The 25545-nt window shown below is 37.3% G+C and overlaps 2 protein-coding genes across 7 annotated transcripts in view; one reads left to right on the forward strand and one right to left on the reverse strand.

Moving 5' to 3' along the window:
- LOC139122789 (set1/Ash2 histone methyltransferase complex subunit ASH2-like) overlaps positions 1-16762 on the reverse strand; it is a 30116-nt gene extending 13354 nt beyond the window's left edge. Inside the window, exons 1-9 of the mRNA XM_070688515.1 lie at positions 16667-16762; positions 10734-11225; positions 9640-9729; positions 6047-6135; positions 4403-4590; positions 3768-3857; positions 1727-1832; positions 1235-1328; positions 495-706 (exon numbers count right to left, since the gene is read on the reverse strand). Coding sequence (XP_070544616.1) covers positions 495-706; positions 1235-1328; positions 1727-1832; positions 3768-3857; positions 4403-4590; positions 6047-6135; positions 9640-9729; positions 10734-11225; positions 16667-16686 — 1381 coding nt within the window. The 5' untranslated portion in view covers positions 16687-16762. The remainder of the gene's footprint in view (positions 1-494; positions 707-1234; positions 1329-1726; positions 1833-3767; positions 3858-4402; positions 4591-6046; positions 6136-9639; positions 9730-10733; positions 11226-16666) is intronic.
- Positions 16763-16946: 184 nt separating this feature from the next.
- Positions 16947-25545, forward strand: part of LOC139122788 (AP2-associated protein kinase 1-like) — a 51992-nt gene continuing 43393 nt past the window's right edge. For all 6 annotated transcript variants that reach the window (XM_070688512.1, XM_070688511.1, XM_070688509.1 and 3 more), the window contains exon 1: positions 16947-17205. In XM_070688512.1, the coding sequence (XP_070544613.1) occupies positions 17112-17205 (94 nt within the window). In that variant the 5' untranslated portion in view covers positions 16947-17111. The remainder of the gene's footprint in view (positions 17206-25545) is intronic.

Genomic DNA, 25545 nt, shown 5'->3' on the forward strand with positions numbered 1-25545 from the left:
ATAAAACTTATTAGGAAAGTGAAGATCTGAAAGCTTGTGACTCTATCTGACCTCACTCTATGAATAAACAGTACATTACAACTGCTGTGCTGATACCAGTAAATGGTATTCTTCAAAGATGAAAATGTTTGGAAACTGAAGTGTTTCCTAAAACAACTGGAAATTGATAAACCAACTACTGTTGGCGCACATAAATGACTTTGTGGTGACGTATTAACAGTATCACAGAGAATTTCTGTCACAGAGGTTAGAACTTGGGTGACTATTTCAATCTTGTTTTTCATTAGAGATTCACCATTATCACAGAAGCTAAAAGGATGTTACCAAATTTGACAGTGAAAGGGTGTAGCCCTCAGAAATGTTGTCTTGATGGTGGCAGAAAGGACATTTCCCATCCATAAGTTGCAGCTGGAGTTAGGGTTGGTGTTTGGTGGGTGCAGGCTCTGGTAGGAATTGTTGTAGAACCATTATAACTGATGATAGCATTTGCTTACCTCTATCATGCAGGGCCAGGAGGACTTCTGATGAGAGAGCTGTTCTGTAGAGGTGTGCAGGGATTGGTTTACCAGCCCACTGATCCAGATCAAAGGCAGCGGCAGGTGCATGTGGATCAGTCTCTGTCAGGATATACCGGTACCCATCCTTGTTGAACGGATGTTCCAATGGATATCCATGTGATGGCAGCCTCTGAGATGAGCTGATATCACTGTAGAATAATTATAAAGTATGTGAAGTTATTTGGAATGCATTCTGTCATAACTCAGCTGTGAAAATCAGCGTTTTTGGTAATTTGTTATATTTCTGATGTATTTTTCCCTTTGGTAAAAATATCCCAAGACCAAGAACATACTTATATTGGTATGTAAGACAGATTTTCAGTGTTCTAAATGTATTTTTTGATTATTGTGGTGTAGTGATTGTGTGTAACTTTGTAGCATATTCACAGAAATAGGTCATTTTGGAACACATAGCACTCTTTCTAGCCTTGGCTTTAACATGTTGCACGGTAAACATGTTAATGAACAAGGAAGTTTCCATTCTGTACCTATATAGGCCATATACAAATTGAAATTCAGGTTGTTGGCTCAAATGAACATTTTTTGGTACATAATGGGTACTCTTCTTGTGGAGTGCTTAGCTTGATGAAATACAAGTACAAGAAAGGTCTGACTGGATTGTCTAACGATAAAAGCTCTGTTATTAACGACCATGTGAAAATTGAAAGATTTAATACCCTCTAGTCTTCTTGGAGACGGTGCCTGAAGCACTACTGTCAAGGGCCTTCCTCTTGGCACCTCTGCTCTTGCTGAAAGATGGTGGCAAAGTACCTGTGCAGTAAACAAAGCAACAAGTTACAACTAGAGTGATATTGAATAATTGGTGATATATATTTCACATCTACAGGAATATATAATAAACACATTGTCTTTCATTGTCTGTAGATTTACAACCAAGCACAATTTCAAATGATATATCCGATATTGAAGATAGCCTTAATGGTACTGCTACCAGAATCTGGATGGCGAAAGCGCAGTAGATCTGGGTGCTGTTGAATATATTAGGAACACAGACAAAAGTTTTGGAATCGTGCACAACATCAAGTCTCCCTTCCTGAGCAAACCTGAAATGATACTCATCTCACAATTACAACTTAACACTGAAGCTGTGTTCATATTACCATATTCACAAGTGTATCTTAAACTTGAGTTCCTTATTGGTAACTTACCATTGCTTGACACTGATGAGGGTAATTTCTGACCATTCTCCACACCCTTGTAAATGTTGGACAGCTTGACATTGGGTTCATAGTGAGGGACTATGTTTACCAGGTTCTGAAAGGTAAATTGTAAGAGGCCTTCACTGAGATTAAGCAACACTCAAAGGTAATGAATCAACTATTGTATTTGCTGGGCTCTGGAATCATGTGTCAAGAAGAATATATCAAGAAGTCATCAAAACTTACTTTTACTACTCCCGCATACGTGTGTTTACATTTTACAAACAAATTAGAAACATTTTACTAAACTGGTCTGTTGGATCAGTGAGATGGCTCATTGTGGGTGGTCTGTAAACTTGGACCCAGTAAACCTATTTATCTCTTTGAGATAGTGAGCTAATGAAAACGTTCAACAGAAATGTAATCATTTTCATGACAGAAAGTTATGTTTGTTCATGAAACTAGCAAAACTAGTGCATCTTTTCAACTTTTTAGGCATCTCTGGTATGAAATTTCTGTGTAACCTACTACTTTATTTTGGCTTTTGTAAGCTTGCGTTTTACTCGTAGAAATCGGTCACATTGAAAATGCAGTCGACCGCCTGAGACTTCATGTCTCATTTGAGTGAAGTTTTATTTAAGGCACTGATAATTTGACGGTCTTCCTATCCCACCTAGAGAAATGTACCGGTATTGTTAAAAATACCGCAATTATACGGTGTCGCTCAAATTTGATCAGAATTGGTACATACCAGTACGCCCCAAAGATCAACAATGTATGTTGTTTCTATCTGTTCAGTGCAGGAAAATTCTACGTTGATGTTATGACAATGATTTCTGCACAGTACAACCAGAAAAACAACAAGAAATATTTAAACCAGAAAAACAAGAATGACAAAAGTCATTAAGGTCTGAAACTTTAGGTACTGGAGGTCAACTTTAGCAACATGCATAGCAGAAAGGCAGCTTGCCCCCCTTAGTTTGACCATAGACAGTCTTCCTCCCCTCTACTGACGGTCTTCCTCCCCTCTATTGACGGTCTTCCTCCCCTCTACTGTCTATGGTTTGAGCAGGTCTGTTACGGTAATATGTAACAGTTCATAAACAATGACAGGAAATGACTCAAGTCAGTGGAGTAAGCCTGTGTCAAGCCTGTTTCAGAATTTCGCTTTTTCTTACCTCATTTCCACATTTTTGACACTGATGTGTTCATTTGAACAAATTCACATCTCAAACCCTACATCTACCTATACACCAAATACTGAGACGGTAGCTTTGGCGGTATGGGAGCCTTTGTGTGTGACGGACATACATCCGCACATACCCACAAATATACAGACACAGACGCCACTTAGACTCATCATATAAGCTCTTTTTGGTATTTATATATAAAACCAAATATGAGCTAAAAATATTGAAACCCTTGGAGGAACACTTCATTCTGAGTAGGCAATAATTTTGAATCTTTGACCAGCAAATTTGATAATATCCAACTGTAATACGACTTCACAAAATCTGAACAAACAATTTAGTCATTCTCCCTCAAACTTTCACTTACAAACTGTACTGTATTTTGATAGTCTTGAAATCCTTGCATCATACTACTTTACTAGCATCTCTTACAATGTCCAAAAATAAGACAAAGGCGGCCGTTAATCAGATTTGTCTGAAAGTACATACACTACACTTCACTTTCATTGGAAAAGAAAAGATAATTAGCAATGCATTATCTTCATGTCACCTAAAGCAAACTTAATCCCTGGGATTTAAAAATACAAATACAAGTATATATAAAATTTGATTAAACATCTTCATTTTCAATATTGCAAATACAGTGTTTCTAGAAGCTAAATTGCCCAGACGCTTTTACCACAAACCGGTATGTGTGTGTGTGTGGTTCCCAAGTACTTTCACCAGGTTCCTATTGGTAATATTGATGCAATCATATTAAACAGAAACGTCAACAGGATTCAAAGACCATATATGTTCCTAATTCAAAGACCATATATATTCCTAATTAAAAGATGGTAACACCGAAATACAAGCATTACCTGATCCACTAAACCAAACAGAGGATAGTCACTTTCATCGTTAACATCAACCGGTCTCTCCTTGCATACAAAAATATCACTATCCTTGGTCTGAAAGAAGAAAACGTCAGATCATAAACTTATTTAATAAATAATAAACATATTCATAGTGCTAGCCATTTTTGTTTGTATTTGCCTGTATTACTGTTATGAACTTACAAGACATAAATATATTACACAGATATAACAGATGCACTGAGCACTATTCTGCTCACGCCTGCAGTACCATTCACAATCACAACTTCAGTCGTTTAGCAAAGTCCACCTTGTTAAATACTCGAAAACCAAATTACACCACTTTTATGGATACTGTTTGTTCACATCCAATCGAATAACAGAATTACAAAAGCAGCAATGCCGAAGCAAAGAAAAGTTTGGCACTGATTTGGTAACAATTGAACGATGTTATCACTTTGCTCCAAAAGTAGAACTTGACAAAGGGAACTTTTTCCGAACAAAACAACACTTTCAAAGTTACCACAACTTTCTGGATATACACTTTCAAAGTTACCACAACTTTCTGGATATTACCGTTATTTTCTTTGTAAGCTTCAAAACCTGTTTCAAAACAGTGGGATATTTTACAATTATCTTACCATAGTTCTGACCATTGTAATGTGCCATGTTTGCCTGACTCTTCTGGGCATTGTGGTTAAAATTTCCCAGTTTTTCTCTAGGAATGGAATGATTTCTTTGTCTTTGGAGAACAGTATCTTTGGAGGGTTGTCGTTCCTGTGCTGAACCATCAGATTTGCAATGGCTGTTTGACACATCTGACTAAAACCTACGTGAAGGATGGAAAAATTCAGTAGGACAGACAAACTATGCATTGTGCTACCCATGCTTTGAAGGTTTTATTCAAAGCTGTACGAACTGTGACTTTTGATGCAGTGCTGAAATACATTGTACGAAACATGCTAACACAGCTTGTGTGTGATCATGTGTGTGAATATGAATGTTATCATTGAAATTTAAAATTCATAATATCAACGATAGCATTGTATATTGTACATAATGCAATCAATTGATAAGGCAAATACTGTATTTTAAAATTCAGGGAGAGAATAAGAAAATGCAAAATGCATGTTGAGTGGCTTGGTGTGTAGAGTGATCATACGCAACAATACATAAGAGTAGTTGGTCAGTGTTTTAGTTACACTTTGGAAGCAGAAGAAAATGATTTTGAACCCTTGAAAAAGCATAATTGTCAAAAATTATTTACTTAGAAAGGGGTAAATCTTGTAGAAGGTCTCAGGCTCTCTTGTCAAATCTACTGTTTTTCATGTTAACATTGCTGGTTATTATAAATGGCAGAACAAAACATGATAAATATATGATGAAATTGTAACTAAACAATCCATAGAACCATGTGAACACATGCACACTTGTCTAATTTTTGGAAGGTTGCATGTGTGTTTGCTACACATAACAAATTCTAGACCAACGGCAGAGACTGAATAACTTTGGTATAAAGAAACACATTTCACACATGCATATATTTTTACAAATTTTGTATCAGGTGAAAATGAAATGTAACACCATGACTTGCAATAAACATACAACTACTTTTGACTTTATGAGTTATAGCATAACTTTAAGATGTAACACTTTTGACTATTGGAGTACATGCCCTTGTCAACAATCACAATGACTGTCCCATGTGTAACCTGATTCAAACTCTGAAAGCATCTTTATGTTGTGGCAGACTATGACCGCACACTGCAATGTGGCCTGCTCAAAATAACATGATATGCTATGGCCCCTGTGACCCTCTACCAGGCTTGCATGCTAAACCGTTCACAGCAAAGCATCAACACACATTCTCACGGCCCATGTTTATGCAACAATGTTTTTTGTTTGTAACACTGGCTCTTTAAAATCTCACTTATCTCTGAATGGCCAGATCTTTCATGCACTCTGTAAACAACCTCACAGAATATTTAGTAACATGATATCATATAATTTTCAACGATTGAGTGCTTCATGCCTTATCATTACACACTATATCAAGGAAACGTACACATTCACAAAGTAAACAACTTATATTTTGCTTGCAGAAGCTCAAGGAAATAATGAATACTTCCAACAGTTGCCTGTTTGTCTCATGATCCTGCAATTTCTTCTAATTGACAAAGACAGAACAGTGAACTACATTGTACAAATATACACTCTCAGTTTTCAGCCAGAAATGTGCAGTGACTTGAACACATTTACCTTCAATGAAAATGAATAAAACTTACTGGCTTGCTTCTTGGAAAAGATTTCCGCTCTACTGACACTACAAAATCTACAGTAGAAGACGTAGTTGGTCATGAATGGTACACACTTTCTGTAGGGGAAAGCAAGATAACATAAACATGAAATGTATGTTGACAATGGTACAAAGAAGAAAAAGCAACAATTTCTAGGTCTAACAGGCAGTGTGAACCTTTTTTTTCTGGAGGGATTAAAATTTATATCAACAAGTCATCGTTGATGACACAGTCCCCGCTTGTCCATTTTGTTATAATCTTTGGTGTCTACATGTAGGTAGCTGTGGTCTAGGTTAGCTGTGGAATGACATTGATGCAACGGGTGCATCAGGCCTGTGACTTGCATAATAAAGTAATCTGCCTCCAGTGTCATGGTGGCACATACTATACACATGGTTTGGTGGAATTTTCGAAATGGTATGGGATCGAGTATGTTGTTGTAATCAGCCATTTCGGATCATATAATGAAACAAATTAATGTGCACAAGAATGCAGCCATAGTATTTTATCTTCGTATCACGTTTGAACAAAATCAGTCCATCGAGAGACAGTGACCTATGTTTTTGTTTCAAAGACATAAAAAAAGCACCAAAATTGAAATCAAATGGCTGTCTATTGACCATATGGATCATAGCACAAAATTAGTAGACATGCATATGTATGCCATAGTACCGTACTTTATCTTTGTACCAAGTCTCAACAACATTGGTTAAGGAATATTTGCATATGACTAAGCCTCAAAGACATGAAAAAATCCAAAAATGACCATCTGGCAGCGATATTGGAAAAAAATAACAAGCTGGCAGCCATATTGGAACATGTCACGAAGTAAATTGACATGTATATGTATGCCATAGTGCTTGATCTTTGTGCCAAGTTTGGACAAAATGGGTGTAATGACCTTTGAATTTCGCTTCAAGACATGCGAAATTCCAACAAAATGGCAGTTCTGCAGCCATATTGGATCCTATCGCAAGCTTAATTGATACATGCATATGTATGCCATAGTGCTTTGCCTTTGTGCCAAGTTTGAACAGAATCGGTTCTAGGATGTTTGAGTTATGGTTCAAAGACATGAACAAATTGCAAAAAAATTGCCGCCTGTCGGCCATATAGGATCATATCGCAAAATAATTTTAAATGCATATGTAGGCCATAGTGTTATGCCTTTGTGCCAAGTTTGAGCAGAATATGCTCAAGGATGTCTGAGTATGGTCAAAAGACATGAAAAATTGCAACAAAATGGCCGCCTCGCGCCCATATTGGATCGTATCACAAAATAAATCAACGTGCATCTGTAGGTAATAGTGCTATGCCTTTGTGCCAAGTTTGAACAAAATTGGTTTAGCAGTGTCTGAGAAACTGTTGATGACGGACACATGGACGGGACCAAATCTATAAGTCCCACCGGACTTCATCCGCGGGGACTAAAAAGATGGAATTCCAACAAAAGTAGGCTAAATTAAGATGAACTTGTTAGTCAAGCTATCTTTCACATGCTGTATTTGATTTGATAGTAGCTTGTTCAATGGCAAGCAATGGTCTGAGTATGATTTTCACTTTCAAAAAATCAATTCTTTTTTTCTGCTACCGCTACGGTAGTTTTGAAGTTGAACTTCTAATATTTTGGAAATATATAAAATCTCAACAAGGAAAAAAAGAAGTAAGTTCTCTATCATTTCATCTCATAATACAAAAGGGAAACTGGATCATCCTGTTGAAAGTTTTCAGATCTGGGCATGTATGGACTACAGTGTCCTCTGTGCTGAAGACATGTGCCAATGATGCAAGAAAGGTAGCTTTAGGGGAGGGTTACATATGTAAGGTTGACTACTTGTCTTTGAACAGTTTATGTGTTACATATATACATGTAGAAATAGACATTTGAGATCATGACTCACCATTTATAATACACCCTTTGCGCCAATCGCGAGGGGGCATGGAATTATGGGAAAATACAAACCGGAGGTGTGGTAAAACATACGACGGATGTTGTAGACTTTCACTGCGCTATGTACTACGTATACCAGTGTACATGTAGCATAGCCAGCATGTCAAAATCTACGGAATACGAGTAAAAACATCAAAATTTTAAAGAATTCATACTATGTTGACTTATTTCATTGCTGTATTTTATTTTTAAAATATTTGAAAAAATTAAACTTTCGCGAAATTTTTTTTCCGCTGTGCTACTACAGGTCCCTTTGGTACAGCAGTGTTCTCCCTGAATAAGGTAACAGGGGCGTGGCGCCCTCTTGTAAATTCCGAGCGCCCCCTTGCCAGAAATGAAAAAGATTTATTTTTTTGAAAAATAAAACAATAAAATGTACGGGGAAAAAAAGTTGACAGTGATTTACAAGCAAAATGCAAGCTTGAGCGTCGATCCTGCAGGCTGCAAACGTAATTCTCATCGATCTTGCAAATCTCGCGAGTTTGTGATGTCATCCGAGATCATAAGCCCATGTGCAACTCATTCATTGATGCACCGTCCCTCCTCCCTCGTGGGTGGAGGGACGGTGATTGATGGCAGCCATATTTGCATGGCACAGGCCGTAACGTTAGCCACGGTCAGTCCCTCCATAGGGGCCGTGCATTAGGTAACCGACTTAGCTGTATAAACATGCCTAGGAACTTGAGGGTAACCAAGGACAGCAGAGTACTCTGAAGTTTTTATAGGAGGTTAGAATTTCGCTTGTGTATTCCTTCCAAAAGCAAAACGACCTATTGTTAGACTCGGTCGGACGTGTACGTGTATCAGGCTGAGAACACATAAGCGTAAGTGTTATGGTGATAATTTTGACATCGATGAATAAATGTATGTCTGTCGCTATGTTTTCGTTTTCAAAAAATATAATCTTCATTGAAATCAGTGAACTGGAATAAAAGTTATGGAACACTGTCTTAGATTTCTTTTCCTTTGAGATTTATATGAAAAAAATCTGAAAAAATACTCCCCAAATGCCACCAAATAACACTATTTAATCTCTGTTTTTCAAAAGCTCCAATGGCAGGAGGGGGGACACGCCCCTCCTGACCTCCCCCCGCGACCACTGACGCGGTCCCTTGTGGTGCTTCGCACCACGTCTTCGCCCTCTTTTAACAAAATCCTGGGGAGAACACTGTACAGGATGTACATGGTCAACGTACCAGCGCTATTGTCAGCAGGGCCGAATGACACAGTACACATCACCCGCTCTCGCATGTCTCGTATCGGATGTCTACAACTCGCTTGCTTCGCAGGCCGAAAATCGCCGATATCTACAGTTATAAAATATTACTGTCCTAACTATGCACACGAACACTTACCAGAGCTAGTCCCATGCACCACTAGGTGTTTTCTTGTTGTGGCATAAATGCGCACTTCATATTTCACATTTTTAGCTCGAAAATCACACCTTTCCGTGTTAAAGTATAGGAGTTGTCGTAAGTTTTACTGCACTTCCGGTTAGCATTTTCCCATCATTCCATGCCCCCTCGCGACAGGTGCAAAGGGTGTATTGATCTCACTCACAGCATGCCATCTAAAACTGCAGTGATGTGTTCCGTTGGTTTTCTGAACATTACATTGAGAATATACCTACCCTAGGTCACACTCCAGCTTGCTTTCAGGAAACCATTTAAAACAATGGGCACACTGAACTTCAATGCCATCTAGAGTATGTTCATAGCTCCTGCGAAATCAGAAACAGTGGTGAAATCATGTAATCCATTACAATTATTTGATTTTGCAGAATTCCATTTTCAATTACAACGTAGAAAGGTCTGGCAAATAATAGGTGAGCTGGGGTAAGGGGTCTGGGACAACTGTTTCGTATGAACTGGTTACCACATTCCCCACAACTAATAAAAACACAGGGAATAATTTCTGTGACAATGTATAACTTGCATACACATTTGTTATGAGTTTATATTCTTTTGTACGGTCATTGGCATATGGATAGATTACTTGATAAATGGAGGGGTGGCCTATCAATCAAAATCCTCTATGGAACTCTGGGTTAGCTTGCCTTTCTACTGACTGGACAAACTGGTGAGTGAAAAATGGACTACCCACATAGTCTGAAGGACCACTGGGATCTAACCTCTGTAACAATTTTGATGACTACCAAATTTTAAATGGAGTTCCCAAACCTGCCAATTCATGTTTGGTAAAGTGAAACTGTGAGCATTAAAGCGGTGGTTGGGCATATTTGCAGTGCTGTTCTGTGGCACTGCATGTAAGAAAGAGTGAGTTTGATCAATTTCAAAGAAAACGCTGGAGCAACAAGATGCTATTGGGTTGACGTGAAATTACACTTTTTTGACAATTTGATCTAAAAACCTTCCAATCTCATTTTGCGTTTAAACTTTTGACATGGAGATTTCTCATTATCCTAATGAAGAAATCTGACGGTAGTGGTCTCCCATGATCTTTCTAATACAGTACGAACTGGTAGAGCCTAATGTACATAATGGTACAAGTAACTGTTATGTAGATGTATTGCCAAAGTTTTCCTGAATTAAAGACTGATGTCATAAAAAATGGAAGATGCCGGGTAGATGAATTGCCCACCTTGATAAGGAATCAAGTTACCATAAAATCTTAGTACCAAAACAATGCATATTTTTATAATTTGCATAAATAAATACAAATCCAAACCCGGATCTTGCACTAGGAGTAACGTTGGTTGCATACCCATAATTTGCATCTTGGGTATTGAGTAACTTCTTCTGCAGTTCCTCTAGGTTATTTGTAGGTGCTACATTCTCAGATGCACATGGCAATGATGATGACGTAGCTGGAACTGATGGTGCTTCTTGTTCTGTTGTTACTGTTGAGGTTTCCGTTGTTGATGAAGAAACAGCCGTAGTTTCTGTAGTTGTCACATCTTGGGCTGTTTCGGTGGTGACAGTCTCTGTCGTCTCTGCTGTGCTTGATGTAACCGTCTCAGACGTGGACACGTTGGCAGCACTTGAAACACTGTCAGTCACTGCATCGGCAGTGGCAGCTACTGCAGCCGTAGTTGTGGTGATAGCTGTTTCTGACGTTGTTGTTGAAGTGGTTGTTGCTGTTACCTCAGTACTGCTCCCTGCTGGTTCATTTGATGGTGCCGGTTGATCCACTTCCATTTTTTCCACTTTTTCACCATCTTCCTGTTTTGTACTTTCCAATTGTATGTCACTTGAACTAGTACAAAAAGAACTCAATCACATTAACGACTGTTGTGTGAAGATAAGAATGGACAGTGAAATTGATCTAAATGTTATCACACTTGTGTAATTGGTTTGTGAAGTTGTTTCAAAACTTGCCTTAGAAGTTGCACTGACTTGTTATAATTGCGGTGAAAATCAGAGAGCTTTTATGGACCCCTAATAAACACACACCATGGGAGTACACTTTGCGGTGCACTTCACATATGCAGAATCATATTACATTCCTTACCGCCACCCTGAGTGTCACAGCCAAGTCAGTGTCTAGTTGTCATTAGACTCTTGTTGTCTTCGCACTGTACGAAGTTCTTTGTGCAAAAGAAATCATGATCCACGGGAAAAGAGGTGTACATACGCCAGAAGCAGTATGTGAGAAAGTTCTCGAAATGTACGTGGATGGAAAGTCATTTCGACAGATATCAGCGGTGACCGGCATTGGCAAGTCATCAGCGTAAGACATGCTGTGTAAGTCATCCTCAGAAATGAAGACGGGCACTATCCGTGTTTGGGAATAGTACGAGAACTCGACTTTGAATATATACTCGGCCATGGCCACTACTGAAATACAAGTGTGTGTACACTTGTTGTAGGAAACATTTATCCCACACATAGACACTATTAAATCAGTTCCTACGGCCGACAGGTTTTATTGCTTTACTTCAGCAATTACAGCTGAAGCCTGCTGTGAAACAACACTATCATCCGTCTGTTCTTTGCCTCAAGTTAATTACAAGTACTGATACTGCAGCAAGTGTTGGAACAACTTTACAAACCAATTACACAAGTGTGATAACATTTGGATCAATTTCACTGTTCATTCTTATCTTCACACGACCATAACGACAGCACAGACTTTATTTTTTCATTTGATACATATATTGGAGATGGAAGCAAGCCTTCGTCCATGATATATCCCTTTTCCTGCCAGATAGTATCACTACCCCATCTGCCAAATCAGTAAAAAGCCATGTATTTTAGCAGCTTTTACTTCTCCGCAACTTTCCCTCGCGATTCTGCGTGCTGGGGACACCTTTCTCCGCCACCCGAAATCGCCAGGGAAAGTGTGGGCTACGAAACTGCAGCAACCTGTTGTGGTTGAAGTTGTGGAAGCGAGAGTCATTTACAAGTTGTGTAGTACAGCAAAGGTATTGCATGAGGGGTGCCTCAATTATTCAGACGAGATGAATACTGTAAACGTGTCTATAATAGGAACGACACTTAAACGGCTGACACTCGCTGAACCTGTTTTTATGGAAGAGTTTACAACTACACGTGTAAGTTCGCTGCAACTTGCACGTTTTGTGTACACTGTCACTGTACAGCGCCGTCAATCTGATGATGCTGAAGTTATTTTCGTATTCGTTTTCGTATTCGTTTTCGTATTCGTATTCGTATTCGTATTGGAGTCACTGACAAAATTTTTATTTTTAGTCCAAATTTCGTACGTATTATATAAAAGTTCTGTCTTTACAGAACTTAAAGTGCTTTTTATATGACAATATATCAATACTTCAATATTTGAGGATGTAAGTTGAAAAAGATCCAATCTTTTTAGGCCCTAGATTGAAAGATATCGTTGCTATAATTAGAGGAGAGATTTTAAAAACAAACGGCCAGTACACAGGCACTCCTTAGCTGGGTAGTCTGTTGAATAGATCGATTTTCGGTTCGATCTGTCGATCCCGTAGTCGATATGCGCGCCATTGTAACCAAAATACTCACTAGGTTACAGTGGCGGGCATACTGACCACGGGATCGATAGATCGAGCCGAAAATCGATCTATTTAGCAGACTACCAAGCTATTAGCGCCTGTGGGCCAGTAGTAGTCTTTGGAGGAAAGATTTTTTAAACAAACATCATTTTCGTATTCGTATTCGTATTCGTTTTCGTATTAACTTTATCACAACAACCAACTTAAACATTCTGTTGACATCATTAGTATCGATAATGGAAATTTAGCTGACCCGCCCAATTTGACGAGTTGTAAACTTAAAAGGTAATTTTCTTGTGTTAAGGTGGAATGCGGGTAACAGTGACGTTAATCAGGATTTTTCTGAAACTTTCAGGAGATGTCTAGGATGAGATGAAATGTTAAAAAATGAGAAAAAAAGATGGGGTCCCCATGCAAATTTTGGAGATATGGCGCCCTTTATGTTGTCCCGCGAAAACATTTAGCTGAAATTGGTTAAAATGTTGTATTATTCGATTATCTAGTGTTATTAAATAATAAAACTGAAATATAGTAAAAACAATTTAACAGATTTTATACAACACATGTCCCCGTATTGTATTGTATTAGTTTTGTGATCTGCTTTTGAAAATATCAGAAAATATAGCAACGTTTCCATGAATAGTGCTTTTATAAAAAGAGCAAAGTTTGGCCAAATTTTGATATTTTCATTACAAATGTCATGATCTGAAATCTATGTTTTCTTAAAACTCTCGTAAATTAAGCCCAACAATATATGGATTGCGAATCAAACGAAAAAAATGGGGGTCACCGCACAATTTTTTAAGATATGGGCATTTTTAATACAAAAAATGCTACACTGAAGCGCCCTCTAGCGACAGATCCCTGTTTAATTTGATATTCAAAACTTGTTTTAATAGGTATGAAATAAAGTTTAGTTCACTCAAATACTGCAAATAATCCCACATTTGTCACACTTAAAACGGGCCTGTTACACAAAGTTTGCTATCTTGGTGTGAACTCTTTTGACAAACCAAATTTGAAAGTCGCACCTCAAAGTAATTATATGCTATATCGCGACAAAAAGACCACTTCCGGAAAGAACGCTTGCAGAAAGAACGTTCGTACGCGTGCGCAGATACGATGCGCAGTACGAATATTCGCGTTACCCGCAAGCTACGTTAAACTGATATCTCTGAGAAAGTGATCGTCATAACGACAGTGAACGCTCAACGTTATCGCATGCCCCTAAGTCGATGACATGCTATATTTAGACTGCTGTCGCAAAGAAAATATCATCTCATATGATGTGGGAAAGCGTCATAAAAGAAAACGAGATGACTTAAATGGTATCAGAGGCCTATGTCCCGATCGGTACATTTGTTTCCCTAATAAAGATTAAATTAATGTGTGAGCTGTTGTCAGAGTCCTTATTTCAGTACGGCCCATCTCTTTTTCTTTCCTTGCGTTTGCGTCAACTGTCATTGCCAGAACATGTTGATCAACTTGCGTTATGATAAGATACACCAGAATGCATGGAAATTAATTGTATCGCGAAATATCGAGAAATACCTGTATTCTATGATAAATAGACTTCAGCTAGTCTAGTAGCTGTCGCAACTGGCTCGATCGGTTTCCGTCATTTGTTACTGTGCGATCCAGTTTTAGTGTTACGCAGTTTGCCCCGCTCTACAACTCCGTTCTGCAGGTCACTCCGAAAACTTTCAGCAGTACTATTTTGGGGGACAAATTAAGCCGCTAGCCGTAGATAGCTACTTTTTTCAACAACAACTCTGAATAGAAATGCAGCAACTATCAACTTTCGATAGATATTTTGTAGGCAAGAGAACAAAACTCAAACGTATATGCGCATTTAATCCTAGCTGTGATATCGCAGCGGTACTTGTGGCGTGTATCGAACTCGCTCGGGTCATTGAGGTCATCGCCACAGTCCCATCCATGGTCTGTTCTCTACTACCTCCATGGTTCTACATAATTGCAGTCGCTACTCGGCAGATTTGCCATGATATTTCAACAAAGTTGCTTGCTATTTAGATCTAGCTGAAAACAAAAACCTTTATGAAACAGGATAATCCAGTCCAAGCTTGATGAAATCGATGCTTTGATCTGCTTTCCAAAGGACGATTTCCGGAAATGGTCTAGCCGGTCACATGCCACTAACGCAAATATTCATTACGCACGGGAACGCATGAACATGTTGCAGTTACTGGTTGCTTGTTTTCCCTTGTCAGCTATATTTTGATGACATTTTATGCTGGGATTATGATTGGTTCATTTGAAATGATGTGACAGCACTAAAACTGCTTCTGATACTTGATTGGATTGTAGTAAAATTTATCATTGAATTCATGGGATATTTTGACAGATCATTCAAGATAACATCAGCAGACACATTGGCAGCGCTGTGCAGAGGAGAGAACGCGCTCAAACCTTTGAGTGAATCCGCTCAACGGCTATGCTTATTCAATGCGTATTTTGGGGTCGTGGCCTTTCAGGACAATGCTCCGTGAACACTGAGCGAATATATGTTGTATTTGATCACGTATACGGTATGGAGAAATGTCTTGAAAAAAATTCAGTCGCAATCTCATAAAATTTGGTCGCCTATGCTACTGAAAATGGTCGCTACTTTGAGCCCTGATTGAATGTAATACATGAATTATCGGTCGGTCCGGTTTTATGTATAATATTGCTCACATCTTTACTCTGAAAGATAAACTACCTATTGTCATTGATTTACTTTCTCCCCTGTAGCAGCACGTACAACTTAGTCGTAACTTGCAATTTTGTAATTTTTGCCTTACCGCACTCCCTGAGTTTTGTAAAGTATTGTATTATATTGTTATTTTAATTTATTTCAGGTCTACGTAGAGCCATATCAAAATCAAGTAAAATACTTGAAATACAAATTGTAAAGGGATATGATCATTCTAAAGTGAGTCCAAAAGGATGACCGGATATAACAATTTTCACATTTTTTTATTCAGATGGTTGTCCTAGACAAGTCCCCCGTTCATCATAGCTTTCAACAGTCACCCGTTTTGCAGCGCCTCACAAAAATCTGCCCTCCCCGCAAAACAATGGTACAGTCCAGGGCAGCTCCTTTGCATCCGCTCTCACGAGTCCCATCACTTGGCACTGACCACCTGATTTCGGGGTGCATCCAGCTGCCCGGTCATAAGATATTGGCAAGCGAAGATGCTGCCTTACCAGATCCCAACCGATTTTAAGTATTTTTTTTTTTCAAATAAAATGAAGTGAACAAAATTCTTTAAAATCTACAAATGCAAATTTATGTAAATTTAACCAAATTTGGCAGATGAAATTACGAATCAAATTATCACAATATTTAAACCTCAGTAAATATCGTATATTGCACGTTTCATACCTGAAACCTGGACTACAAATAACAATTTCTGTCAGTGACTCCAATACGAATACGAATACGAATACGAAAACGAATACGAAAACGAATACGAAAATAACTTCAGCATCGTGTCAATCTGTTCGTTGCAAGCGTGCACTTCACAGCACACTTGACATCAATGTTTGTAAACAATAAGCCGTGCCAACGCATTTTGTAAAATAAGGGTACATAGTCAGGAAATTTCAATGTATGGCTAACCTGAAATACAATCCTTCATGCACAGTTCGAAATGTTATTTGAATAACCAATATTAATCTTTTGGTGATCATTCAAACCTACCTCGCTTTGTCTTCCGCCATTTCAGAAGAATTATCGCGAGAGTTTACTGGTCTCGCGTGTATGGCTTTTTCTCAAGACGTCAGCTGTAAGCACAAAATATGAGTTTTGAATGAGGTTGTTTTTTATTTATATTTATTTATTTTTTGTAAAAAAATAAAAAATGCAAGTTCTTGAAGTCAGAAGACGATGATGTCCTGCATAAAGACCATTTTATTTTTCATAAAGTGCAAAAACATCGCCATTTCCTGTGTGATCTCATCTTAACAAAGCATTGTGGGACATTTCCGCCATTTTACTCTTGTACAGCACTTTACTTGTGATTCATTCTCATATTTTATACAGCAGAGGCGCGTCCCGTCAACAGAACAGACTTGTAATGAGGAAATTTTGAAACTTTCTTTTCGAGTATTATTTTAGGTGCCGAAAGTGGTTAATCGTTTTAGTTATGAAGAAGTTTTTTTCATCAGGGTCGAGTTTCGTCGGCCGTGTTTTCACGGTGGGCCGACACCAAGTCACAGTGGACGACACGATTGCTGAAGGTAATTATAACGATCAATTCCTAGTTCAACAAATTTGGTAGTTCACATTAACTACCGTAACATTCATTTTTCACACAAAATTTCTGGCGGATCACCAACCATTTAACCAAAATTGTGTGGCGATTGATCGGACGAAAACGCCTGACTAACCGATCAACGAGGGTTTTAATATTGTCATTTCAACAACTTTTACATTATAAGGCCGTATAAGCGTGTTTATGTATACTCGCAACTGATAAGTGGAGGGACAGACGAACTCTACCGTAATATTGAGTGACAAATATCAAAATCTCCGTTTTGAGGGGCATTGAACTCTTTGTTAATCAGCATTTAAAAAGTGGGAGGGGGTCTGAATCAGACTCTTCGCCGATAGATGTAACTATCATCTCCGGGTATCATCGAAACATTTGCATGCTAAATTAGTTAGCTTCTACTTAAAACACCTCAAGTTTTGATACCCTGCTGACATATTCACCTGTTATTGTCGACTTTTCACTAGGACTGTGTATCCTGCTTTGCAGTCATGCGCATTCAATTATCATGGCATGAAAAGAATTTAACAGCCTTCTTAATGATCTTTCACAATTAGTGCCAGACGTCATTTGTTTTCACTCAGAGAAAGGACTTGTGTCTGTTGAAGGGATGGTGGGTTAAGACAGTCATATTGAAAAGGGGAGGGTATTCGCCGTCACAACTTGTTTACTGTTCTTTGCAGTGTGTTTTGTTGTTCACAAATGGACTGAAAACTCATTCTGTATCAACGGGGTTGGCAACCTGACAGGTTTTCAAGGACTTGTGTAGCGTTCATGTGCGCCATAGAAATTAGGTTCAAATGATAAACACATGTTGAGTTCTGACTTCAAATGGCAATTACACTGGCACACAAAAGACCCCATCCACCATGTGACACCATCCGTACGAGAGCAAAATATACATTTTACTAATTTTTAGGGTTCTGGTGAATGTTTCTAACTTTCTTGATAATATTGTATCAGTCAATTTTAATAGTCTGCATCCTGTACAGATAAATGATTGTCTTTTCTGATGATTCAGCAGAGACAGCATTTCTCTGATATTAATGTGACTTGGACTAAAACTACACATCATCATGTTCAACATGGAAACTTTGTGCAGAAAATTTGAGGAAAGCCAGGAATATGAAATCCTTCATACATGTTTAGATCATGGATGTGTACTATATTTTCAGTTACATTTAACACCTATTTCATACAATGGCAGGTCTAGACTTGTGGCCTTTCTCGTCTGAAGACAAAAGTTAGTTTTGATTTGTGGAGTAGATTTATTCTTCACTTGGTCCAGTAAAGCCCTCCAGGTGGGTCTACTACCAGTATTAGTATTCAGAAACTTGTTACCTGGAGGTACTGAAAGAGTTTATACGTCATGGGGACCATTGTATTAGTTTAAATTATGCTGTTTTAATTTAATGGTTATTTCCTTGACACATAATAGAGGATAGGATGTCACAATAATTATATGGCTTTAAAAAGTATGGTTTATGAAAGTGTGATAGAAACCTCGTTTTCCCTGGTGTTAACATCAAAAGATCTGCATATCCTGAAGGTCATTGAATTGTGATGACACAGCATTGGTATGCTTCTAATAGTACTACGCTACATTTTTGCATCAGTGACATTATAGCCAAAGTATTGGACCTCTTTGTAACCTGGCTTTGTATATATACATGTATATAATACATACATAAAGTGAGCAGAAATGAATAAAAACTCAGTGAACCTTAGGGGCTGTTGGCATATGAAAACATTAGTGACCTTGAAGTGCATGAATGATGAGTATGCAAATACTGTACCTTTTCAGCACTATACTGTGATCAGCACATGTTCTCAATAGTGTGCTTTCCTCAAGTGGCTAAACTCTTCAAGAGTTACTTCAAGCTCATGAACCTGTTGTTACTGAGGACTCGGATTTGAAATGTGGGAAGGATCTTTAAAATTTTTCAAGGACAATATTAATGACATAGTTCTCACATCCTACATGTACATAATAGAATGATATGATGCCATCATTTTTACTGATAACAGATTTGTTGTTCACGGTCAATATTTTTAGGATACAAAGTCTTCAAATCAAAATCAGTTCTGTTCTAATGGCTTGGGATTGTTTTAAGTTACCCTACACTAAATTACATACCAGACACACGATAGCAGTTTTATGTACTATGAAGTTTTCTAAACCTTGTTTATAAAGGTCTCCACTTTAAACTATATACAGTTGAGCAAAAGATCTTTCCCTCCACTATCTATGTTTATGCCAATGTAAAAATTAATTTTTATCATCTTCCAACATTTCATTCAACTAGCTCTCGGTAACTAGTTTCCAAACACTGTAAAAGCCACTGCATACAATAAGTGTTCTGTGTATTTAATATAAGTCACACATTGAATTTTTAACAGTAGGTTAATTTTAGAAATTATTCATTGACCTAAAGTAAATTCCAAATACAGAAGCAGAACATCTGGCAGGGCATTCTTGCTTTGAAAGTGAATTTTTTTCAATTATAATGCCCCTACAGCAGTAATATGTTAGCGAAAGCAATTTGTTGATCATATTCGTGCTAATTTCGAACTGTGTTCATTGTGTATTCTGCTTCTCTATAACTTAACAGCATTTAGCTCAGTGTATTTTATTTTGCTTTTGCAACCATATTGAAACTCACAATATTGTAATACGAGTTGCCCTGTAGCACTCGGTATTGCTTCGTAAAGTAGTCCATATCCATCATCTTAACCAGAAATAGGCTTTGCTATAATAGTACTGTTGGGAATACATTTTAAGAAGTGATACCATATTTTTAATGTCACAGATAAAAGCTTGGTAACTTTATTTTACATACTTTGATAAGATACCGTAGCAGTGGCTTGGTAATAATTAAAACTAAATTGGAACTGGCGTCTGACCATTTCTGTGTGTTTGTATGAGTATTTTGAATTACTAAATATTTTATAAACAATTAACATGGAAGCAAGTAATCTAAATGTGTGTCAACATCACTAATAGAACTATCGCAACCATTTTAGGGAAAATTAACATGACTACCGGTACTCCCACTGAAGGTGATGATTCAGGTTCCCAGCGCAGACAGAGGTATCAGTTTCACACCATTTGTGAAGGCGGATATCCTTGAGTTTGTAAGTGTAAGTCACAAGACTGCTCAACAGAATATAATCTCTAATTAAATTTGACAAACTGAACAAAAAAAATTTAGCCTTTTACAGGACAAATAGGGAATGCTTATGGTGAATGATGATGCCGAGGATTACCCAGCTGCGGTATGCACCTAGCAACAGTAATACCACAACTGTAATGTTACAGAATTGTATCATCTTGAGGTTAGGGTCATTTAAAGGGGCGTGGTTATTCATGTCAGGGAAGTGCACACACTGTACATTTGCCTTTCAAACCACCATATTTGTTGAAGGTATCTGTTCTTGGTGACTGAATGATACTATTTACTTCCTTAGTGATAAATTTGCGTACTGTCAACGAGTTTCATAAGTACCTAGTACATCCAAATTTCAGAATCTCGTGAACCTGACAACATTGCTTACATGTACCATGATTCAAATTAAAGTGTACCTATCCTAATGAGAAATGAACTTTGTACCAGATTAGCTAGAAATACTCAAATGGTTGACATAAAAGTGTATGATTCATCCAAAAAGGATATCAGTTCACAAGATAAATAAAAATCAATATCTACTGTCGACTACCGCAATATCATTTTTGAAAACATGTGCAGGCAGTAGTATTCAGTGTGTCAAAATCCGTGAATTACTCATTCATGTGACCCTTACTTTTAAGTTCCTCACTCTTAGTCCAACTGTAGTTTCATGTTCATAGGTAGGATAGTGTCATTGATAATGAAGGGAGTGACCTGGTTTATTACTAACAATAGTTTTTTGTAACAATTGTGGTTGGTTGACAGAGATGGTGAAGATCACTATGTAGACTGTTGTATTTTTCCGGGTTTTTTGGGGACCAAAATTATGCAAAAATAGTCTTAAACTTAAAATGACAAGAGATGAATGGCCATGATTGTGGAAACCATTCTGAATTTCATATCAGTATTCAGTTTGAATTATTTTGTTCTGTAGAATAAAAATTATTGCTTTATTTTGATCAATTATTGAGATCTTTGTAGACTTTAAAAAGTGAAAATGTGAGTGGCAGCTTGTGCTGTTGTGGTGTTCAATTTCACCGACCAAAGCATTTTTATTTTATGAAAGTTTTATAATGTACAATGTAGTAAAGATAATGATTTATACAGTCATGTGAGACATTTGTTCACTACTGCCTTCTGTAGCAATACTTAGCCTAGCCTTGCTACATGTAAAACTGATTAACGATTGTGAAGTGTTTTTAATTATGCAGCTGAACTGATTCAACCTATTCATGTGACAAGTATTACTGAAATTTCAAGCTGTCGCATCTTCAGTACCTAATCAACCAAGAATTTTACACAGGAAGGTTGTAGGAAACGTCAAGGCCATAATCATCCTTTTCTCATGACCTTTGACATAATAGCTGTCATGTGTGGTAGTTGAAAGTTCATTGACCTCATTTGGTGTACATGACTTTGCTTATCTTGAGAGGTGTTACAAATGCAGGACTTCTCAAGTTCAAAAGCTTTTGTCAGTTTGATTCATTATTACTGTATTACCCAAGATGATAGCCAGAGTTTTGAAGTATTAAATCTCTAAAAAATTTGAATTTTGTATGTTTAATCAACAGTGGTAATTTTTCTCATTTTACCAAAAGATAATGACTGTTATAGTTTATGTCAAAGATTAAAATGTAGCCATAGTTTTCAGGCTCCCCAGACAGGAAATATTATAGTTTGTCAAGTTCAAACCCTGTGGACCCAAATTTGAAAACAACAGCAAAATTCTTGTCTCTCAATGTCATGGCCATAAAATATCAATCACCATCAGAAAAAATAGCGTAGCTATGACAGACCTGTTCACCTGAAAATGTCTTAATTTCACTTCAATCAGTCATCCTTGGGTAACAGGTTATGTCTTGAAAAAAGATATATGTAGTTATTCTGTCATTAATAGTGTTAACTGCTGACTGGAACAAGATTGTCAATTGTCATGCAGCAGTGACCTTTTGACAGATTGTCCCATGAATATTTAAGTTACAAAGATGTCATGTAAGGCATGGTCAAACATGAAACATCACATGCCATGCTGATAGCAAAACAAAGTTGACAGAAATGATGAATAGCAAGCCAGCAAAATATAATTCACCTGACAAATATCACATATGCAGGTTGTAAATGATATGAAAATCCTGCTCTGCTGTTATCCAACCTGCACCATGGTAAAAATAACAACATTGTAATTATATGTCATTGTTTTGAAGCACTGGATACAAGAATGGCACTTTTTGGTTGTTTGTGGCATTTTCCCAGGCTTCCGTTTTCTATATTCCCTGATTATTTTATTTCTGTCTATTACTGTTTGTCAATTATCTTTACTAGATTTAACGGCCTTCCTTTCACAAAATTTGTATGTTTGGCATTTCCAGCATATGTATCTTCTCCAGCTTATCATGATTGTGGTTATGATAATGGTATTCATGATTTTTATTATGATGATGATAATGACCATGATAATGATTCCGAAGAAAGATGATTATCATCATTGTCATGTTGTGGCCATCATCATCATCATCATCATCTTTAGTATCACTGTTTATCATGTGGCAAATTTTAATTCTATTGCTCTTTCTTAGAACTTAATTTCAAAGATTGTATCATAAAACAGTACGTGTTTGTTCAATAGTAGTATAAACTCATATACATCTTCTTGTCCTGCCATAGTGCTTTCACAGACAAATTTTTCCATTAAATGTGTAATGCAGAGGAGATTTTCTGCAGAATGTTATACCTTTTGATATGTAAATCAATGAAAAACTGCTGATCAGGAAAGTGGAATTTGTTGAGTACATTCAACAAACAGTCTTCTGTACCTCGTGTGCAAGCCTACCGCATGTATTGTACAGTTCACATTATGAACAGATACCCAGATTTGGCCTCATATAGCAAAAGAAATGGCAGTAGCTTGATAATCCTAGATGTATGTAGACTTTGAAATCAATTCCCAAATAGTCTGATGTTTAGAATGTCCTTTGTTGAAAGTAAATTGCCACAAGCATCTCATTTTGCTTAATGAGTGATGGCTCTTATTTTGCCAGTGAACCTTGTGTATACAATGTCTTTAGGTTCATTTCACCGCAAATCAGTTACATCGGGGAAGAATTGCCCAAGGCTTATTTGCTATTTGCCAAAGATTATGCAATACTTTTGATTAATCTTTGGGTAACTCAAAGTGTACACATAGTAGATATGCATTTAACCACGTGAAGTCAATCAGCCACGTTTCACCTGAGTTAATTCGGGAAAAGAATTTTCAGGAAAAATTCTATCAGTAAATATGTATTTTCTCATTTCTAAAATGTAGTATGCATGGTTATTACATATACAGAAATTGCAATTGTAAAATTTTCATAGGTAAATGTGTATATGTTTGGAGTGGAATTTTCATAGGTTATTTTTATGTTTGCATTGCTGGATGTTTATAATTGTATGGTTACTTAAATAGCAATTTTAGGTTGTTGCAATATCGATCATTATTGATATTTATCCTCTATGTTTGTGCGTATACCCTTCGCCATGTATTTCTAACCTGCAGCAATCTCCATCAGTCATACATGTAGGTTGTAATGCTACTCAGCTGTTCTATATGTACATACGTACATGTAGCTTGTAACAAATGCATAAAAGATAGCAACCAAATAAAGCTATTATTTCAAGCATGTAATTGATAACTATGAATGAAATAATAAATTTAACAGTCACCCTCAGTTTGATCCTTTTATCCCATTACCCTGAACAGAGGTCAAACTTTGCTACAGAAAATGATTGGGTTCTACCAGAACTTTGTGATAAAAAAGCTGGATTTCATGTATCATAATCTAATTGTCTTTATAAGATTATGAACATGGCAAGACAGTTACTCACAATAAATGGTATTTGTTACAATTGGGTCCATATCGTATGTCAAATACTAGTACATGCAACTTCAGCAAATGTGCTCTGTTTGTGATGAGCAGATGCTGCATGACAAGTAGGATGGACATTCAAGCAAGATAGATTGTAGTCATCTGTTTACCTCCAACCCACTTCTTATCCATCTGCTGTGCTGAGGTGAAGCAATTTGTGATCGTGAAAGGTTCATCAGTTCCATTCAAGATCAAGGATTTTACATCGATCAAGGAGCCAAGGTGGCAGGTGTTAGCAATAAATGCCAGGATTAATTTTGCTCAATTTAACAGGCTACCATTTGCAGTGGGTGTGTGGTGTGTCCTGTTGCCCTGCAGTGTTGATGAGAAATTGTGTGGATTTTAAGTGGAAGTGAGACAGAGTGTAGCTTGTCCATGGAAACTCACATTACACAGCTGTTGCATTTTGCTGTGAAGTTTATGACATTTTTCACAGGATTAGAAACATGAAGCAAAAGTAGCATAAGCAATCATCGGTAGGAAGTAAAAACACAGATAATGTAGTAGAAAGTTACAGGTGTATGTTCTTTACTGTGATCATGAATTTCATCATGCTTTTATTTTTTGTAATGATATTGCTTGGATATGCATCTTGTTAATCTTTTCTTAGTTGGCTTCATCTTCCTATTTAAGGATATCAGGAGTCAAGTTCAGTTAAACCTGTAAGGCCAATTAAAAAAATGTGTGTGTCCGGTAATCCAACATAGCCTACAATGACCCTTAGCTTTTTGGTTGCATTTTCAAAATCATGGGTGACATTTGTAAATTTTTCAGCTTTTCTTATGGGCTTCACCTCATAAAAAGTGAAAAGGTGAAAAAAGTTACTGACTAGCCTGTTCTATTTCCTGACGGCATGTTAATGGTAGAACACAGCTTTTATAAATTACATGACCCAGATGAACTTATGAACACTTGAAGGCCCCTAAAACATATATAGACGTGATTTTTGGTGACTTTTCTTGCCAAAGAAATACAAGGACTCACTGTGAGCATGGTGAATTTTAGTGAGTTGACCCTCATAATAGAGAAAGTGAATGTGTGATTGTATTGTTCTGGTGTCTTGATTTATGTGCTGATTTTGAATACCCTGACCTGTAAAGGGTTAAGCATGTTAGAACTTTATAACTCTGTTATTGTGTGACTTACACAATGCAGAAACTGAATAAGCTGGACATAATTTGTTCCACGGTCCTGTATGGTTCAAGAAATCATCAGTCACTTGCAGGATAACCCTTT

This window comes from Ptychodera flava, chromosome 22 (assembly GCF_041260155.1).
Source record: "Ptychodera flava strain L36383 chromosome 22, AS_Pfla_20210202, whole genome shotgun sequence".
Taxonomy (NCBI): domain Eukaryota; kingdom Metazoa; phylum Hemichordata; class Enteropneusta; family Ptychoderidae; genus Ptychodera; species Ptychodera flava.